This window comes from Buceros rhinoceros, unplaced genomic scaffold (genome assembly GCF_000710305.1).
Source record: "Buceros rhinoceros silvestris isolate BGI_N320 unplaced genomic scaffold, ASM71030v1 scaffold7295, whole genome shotgun sequence".
Taxonomy (NCBI): Eukaryota; Metazoa; Chordata; class Aves; order Bucerotiformes; family Bucerotidae; genus Buceros; species Buceros rhinoceros.
The window spans coordinates 12,485-17,846 of NW_010413331.1; the positions used below are offsets into that span (position 1 = coordinate 12,485).

Genomic DNA, 5,362 nt, shown 5'->3' on the forward strand with positions numbered 1-5,362 from the left:
GGGTGGCAGAGCCTGGCGCAGGCTGCCCCGAGAGGTGGGAGCAGCCCCATGGCTGGCCCCATGGCAGGTCAGGTTGGCCCTTGGGGCTCTGAGCCCCCTGCTCTGGGGGCAGATGTCCCTGCTCCCTGCAGGGGCTTGGACTGGGGGAGCTCTGAAGGTCCCTTCCCACCTGAACCATTCCACGGTTTACAGTGCCGATGCCTCACCTCGGCTGTATTTTTGCTGTCACACAGGATGACCACCTACAAAGTGAATCGGTTTGAAAAGATCTTCAACTTCACTTCAGGAAAGCTGATAACTCGAAAAGGAACAAAGTGAGCACATCTCATTTATTTTTCACTGTGAGGAGTAGTGATTTCTGAGCTGGCAGACCAGAGCTACGGAAAGTGGAAGTGGAATTTCTAATGAAATAGTATTGGAATGATTAACTTCGAGCCTTTTGTTTTGTTTTACTTCGTGTCTACGTTAAACACAAACCACTTCGTACAAGCCTGTAGTTTCATGTGGGGTGGAAGCTGAGCTAGGAAACTTGTAACAAATTCCTCATAAATGGAAAAGTACTGGGCAGTCAGAGTCGAATTCTGCGGTTGGCTCTGACCTCCTTGCAGCTGGTAATGACCCATGGCTGGAAACACAACAGAGTGGCGCTTATCCCCCTCTCTCTGCCCGCTCCCCGGTGTTCTGCAGCTTCGTCCTGGTGAACAGCGTGGCCATGGAGGGCGATGGCTGTGCCGTCTGCCGTGCCGCGGAGGCGAAGCTCGTGGCGCTGTCTCACAGGCTGAACTGCTCCCAGCAGGTACGAGCGTGTGAAAGGTCTGAGGGAGCAGCTCGGCTGCTGCAGGGGGAGAACCGATGCTGCAGCAACAGTCGGGATAGAACTAAGGCTCTGAAAAACCTCTGCTCCTGATTCATACTGTGACTTAGCAAATCCCTCTCCTCCTCACTGGCCTCTCATTGCTTTTACTGGACTATTTATTACTGGTGTGGCTGTGTGTTAATGGTGTTAACTGCCCCGTCAACAAACGGGGGCATGGCCTCTGTTCAGGGAATAAACCCTCCCTCTGCCTGGAGGCACACCATAATCCCTGCAGTTACGCTTATGGATATTGTTCTGGTTGGTACCCTTTGAGCTCACCTGTTTCAGTCTCTGACTCTACTGGAGTCCTGTCTTGATAACCTGGAAATGTTTTAATTGGAGTGTTTTTCATCAAATCCAACTGCTTCTTGTATGTCATTCCTCTCCGTTTCAGAGGCCGGCTGGACACACACGGGGCAGCAGGGCTGGCTGGGCTGGCGGGCAGGCAGGAAACCAGTGGAAGAATTGCCAGGCGAACTGGCGTGTCTCTTGGGCTGCCCCCAATCTCTTCTGCCTTCTCTGTGCAGCGAGATTCTGCCTTTGCTGTCTGCATTCCGCCACGTATTTATAGCAGACTCAGGAAGGGGAACCGCAGCGTCTCCTCCATCCACGGCAGCGGCTCTTGAAGCTCTCCCGGCAGACAGTGTTAAGCACTGTGCTCTGAGCTGATGCTGCTTTTCACAAAACAACAAATCATAACCCCCCCCAAACCCAAGATGCTGTTTCTCTCCTCCCCGCTCCGGTGGTGCACGTAGGTGAAGCCCATACGTGTGGATTGACTGATTTTATTCACAGCCACCCGGTCATTCCAGCAAGAGATGCGGCGATGTGGAAAAGCTCCCCGCGTCAGCGCCCATCCTCCTGCAGGTGTGTGAGAGGCGGTGACGTGTTTTGGGGGATTTCTTACCATTCCAGAAAGGCCAGGCTGTTAACCACGCATCCCTGCTCTGCATTTCTCTCAGCATTACCCTCTCTATCGGAAAAGCGACGCCAAATGCAGCGGGGAAGATACTGCTCCTCCAGAGGAGAAGAACACCCTGTTCAAAGAGAAGTACGATGTACTGTCTCGAGAGGCATCGCAAAAGGTTTGATTTATCGGGAACTTGGGTATCGGTGGGTGGGTGAGAGGGGAACACACGTGGAGAGAGAGAGAGAATATAGAGTAAAAACTGAGAAACAGAGCCCAGCAGCTCCTGCTTTAGTGAGGCCCTGGAGAGGCCTCGGCAGAGCTGCTCCCCTGAGGATCGTTGTGACCGTGGTCTCCATTTTGCCGGGTTGCCCAGGCCCAGGCCCCAAGTGCCGGCGCTCTTCAGTCTGCTGCAGTGCTGTTACCTCTGGTTTAGCATTTTGTTCCCTCTGTCCAGTGCAGACTGTTGACTAAAGTGAACAAAAGCCGCTATTTCCTGACACCCTGAAAGCGCCGCTTTTGCTGAACTGGGAATTACAAGAAAAATGTAAAGTATTCCCTAAGAATTTAACGGTCAGTATCTGTTTCCTTCCGCAAAACTGTCTTTGTTCCAGACCAGGTTGTCCCTTAGACAAGAAAACGGCCTCGCTTTACTGGCCGCCCCCGTCACCTGTATGGCCAAAACACCCCCAAAGGCCAGCAGTGGGGGGCAGGCCGGATGGGAAGGATTAACATTACCGTATCGACAGGCGGCTGACTGGAGAACAGCAGTTTCCACAGAACTTTGTCAGAGCATCAGAACTGGCCTAATTCCCTTCTGTCAGAAGAACACAGTTTTAAGCTCGATTTCTTTTTAATTATGTCTCATTTTTTGCACTTGGCCATTCTGTGTTCTAGCTGATGTGGTGGTTTCGCCCCCGTTTGGTTCTCAGCGGACACACGCACAGCGCTTGCGAGGTGCTGCACGCGGGGAAGATCCCAGAGATCAGCGTCCCCTCCTTCAGCTGGAGGAACAGAAACAACCCTAGTTTCGTCATGGTAAGTTTCCACTTTTTTATTTTTGTCAGATAACGTTCATAAATAAATCAACAGGGAGTCAGCTCTGTTTTAAAACTGATTCTGCCTGTGAAAACAAAAGAAACCAAAAGGAATTGCCGGCCCACCCGACCCAGGCAGAACACCGCACCCGCTGTGAGGACAGCTGCGGAGCCACACCTCCTGTGGTACAGAGCAACGCTGCGAGGAGCTGACGGGTGCCTGGGCACAAGCGTTGAACGTCTCCCTACAGAGAGGGTGCGCTGTAAACTATCGACTTGTAGAAACCATCAGTATTGTGCACTGACCAGCAGACAGACCCGCTGGGCACGGCCGATTCACCAGCTCTGAAAGCAAAACCGTGTCCACCTCAGGCTCCTTCGCATGGTGGTTTTCAGGCGTGTGCGTGACCCGCGTCACACGGTGAAAACCTGTCACAGGCCAATCGTCTGCCTCCGCTTCCAGTCCACGTTTTGTGCAGCGCGTTGGCTACGCTCTCGCAGGCAGTTCCAGTGCTCAGTAACATCCTCAGAGGTAAATTGATTAGTTCCCCAGTTCAGAAAGAAAACGGAACTCCTAGAAACGTGGAGTAAGAAGCGAAACCTGCCACCAGTTTACAGAGCAGTCTGTGACCTGGGGGGCGGGGGAATCTTTCCTGTGGTTTTTTACTGCTGTTGAGTTTAGGCATCCCCAAGCTTTTAAATTCATTCTACACAACTGTTAGTATTTCTTGCTGTTCATTCCATATTCCTGAGAGCAGCTGCCTGCAAACTACACGCGCTCTCTGCTCACGCCAGCCTGCGCATCCTCACTGCAAAATGAGGTTGGCTCGTTAAAGGGGCATCGTCTCCACTCGTGTTTTAACTCGGCCACTGCAAACTTTAATTGGAACTGCAAAGTCATGCCAAAACCCCCGTGAAGTTCTTTGTTGACGTTCACATTCATAATCTGGATTAGCCAACGTGTTTTTTGCAGCAGGTCCTGGGTGGGAGGAGGGGCACACTTGCTAAACCTGGCTTTAGCCTGGGAAGGCCTCTGGCGGTGGACTGACAGCAGCTAAGGTCAGGCCGAGGAGCCCAGCTCTCCTCTGCGCTAGCGGGACTGTAGGCGTCGATGGCCCAGAGGGACTCACTAGGCTGTGCGGACTCTCCTCTGGGCTAGTGCTGGCCTGGGACTGTTCCAGCGAGTGCCCGGCAGCGCGAGGCAGGGGCTCTTCAGCCCCTGGGGAAGGCACTGGTACTGGGAAACTGGCCCCAACCCTCGCCACCCAGCACAGAGCTCCGACTGGTTTACTCCCAACTCGGGAGCCACTGTAAGAGCCCAGTGACAGCCTTCATTTCTTTTCCAGGGCAGCATAACACCGACCGACTTCTCCCTCCAGAAATGCTTCCTTCCGTATGAGAGCAGAGTCTTTGCTCTGTACTGGGCAGCGGGCGCTCTGCTGGGAATCCTGCTACTAGCTCATTTTCAGCTTCTCACTCCACCGTTTTATTTTGCTCAGCGTTTAATCAGTAAGCATAAAGCAGCATGAAGAGCCAGACATCTGCATTCAGTCACTGCAATACCGAAGCTGAGAACAGTCGCACATCAGACTATATTCATGCCAGCAAACGACCTCATTGGGTTGCGAGTCTGACGGCAGGTCGCGTTTACACACACCACACGAGTCCTATACAGCCGATACGACTACGACAGGATAAATCACTAACCGGAAGGAACGGTTCATGCTGTACAAAAATACTGTATTCTACAATCAAAGGAGTCCTTTTCCTGCTAGAATTTTTGTATCAAATATGTGTATTAAAAGTGTAACTGTACATGGTGTAAATCCTGCAGCCTCCTCGCTGACCTGCACTAGTGCTTCACCCCGGAGGCTGGGTCCTGCAAACTGGAAACGCCTCTCGCTGTTATTGCTGCGTGGCCCTTCTCATGTCCTGATTCTCTGTGCTAGGGTCAGGCAGAAACTCGATCAGCACAGAGAGCAGCGGCTTTCTGTAACCTGTTCAGGGTGTCGTGTGTACGGGGCTGTGTTTGGGACACAAATCTTCCAGTTCCTGACACGCTGTCGGCTGACTACACTTTGCAGTTATCGTCTACCAGAGAACAAGGGGAAGAAGCTTGTGGATCCAGTTTGCTGATACACCCTCGAAACCGGCTTAAAAAACCCCATCAGGGCGCCACCTGCAGCTGCTGTTTCTGTAGAGATGTGCCATGGTGAGCGGAAAAAGAAGAGGGGCAGTGCGGGGCCCCTGGCTGCTGATCTGCTGCAGGAAGGAAGGTCAGATACAGCTGCAGTAACATTATCCTGTGCCTTGGCCCTCGCTCTGTGGACACACGGGTGGGATGCGCGTTATTTGGGGTCCTGCGGGGCCCCCAGGTTCTCTGCGCTCACTGTTGAGTCCCGTTCTGAACTGCAGCAGCTCCTCCGTGGGGAGGTGGATGCTGCTGGCCGCACCATGGAGCTGGGCCCCAGGGCCACCCCGCCTGGATGGCAGCGCCGAGGAGGTTACAGCTGAGCAGGGTGGCTTCATGTGCGGCGTAGTGACAAAGCTACTGCTTGTCCC

General features: G+C 53.2%; 1 protein-coding gene across 1 annotated transcript in view; it reads left to right on the forward strand.

The window, feature by feature from the left end:
- Positions 1 to 4,626, forward strand: part of MPPE1 (metallophosphoesterase 1) — a 17,073-nt gene extending 12,447 nt beyond the window's left edge. The window contains exons 9-14 of the mRNA XM_010136681.1: positions 234 to 314; positions 688 to 796; positions 1,652 to 1,723; positions 1,819 to 1,941; positions 2,661 to 2,801; positions 4,147 to 4,626. Coding sequence (XP_010134983.1) covers positions 234 to 314; positions 688 to 796; positions 1,652 to 1,723; positions 1,819 to 1,941; positions 2,661 to 2,801; positions 4,147 to 4,329 — 709 coding nt within the window. The 3' untranslated portion in view covers positions 4,330 to 4,626. The remainder of the gene's footprint in view (positions 1 to 233; positions 315 to 687; positions 797 to 1,651; positions 1,724 to 1,818; positions 1,942 to 2,660; positions 2,802 to 4,146) is intronic.
- Positions 4,627 to 5,362: the final 736 nt, after the last annotated feature.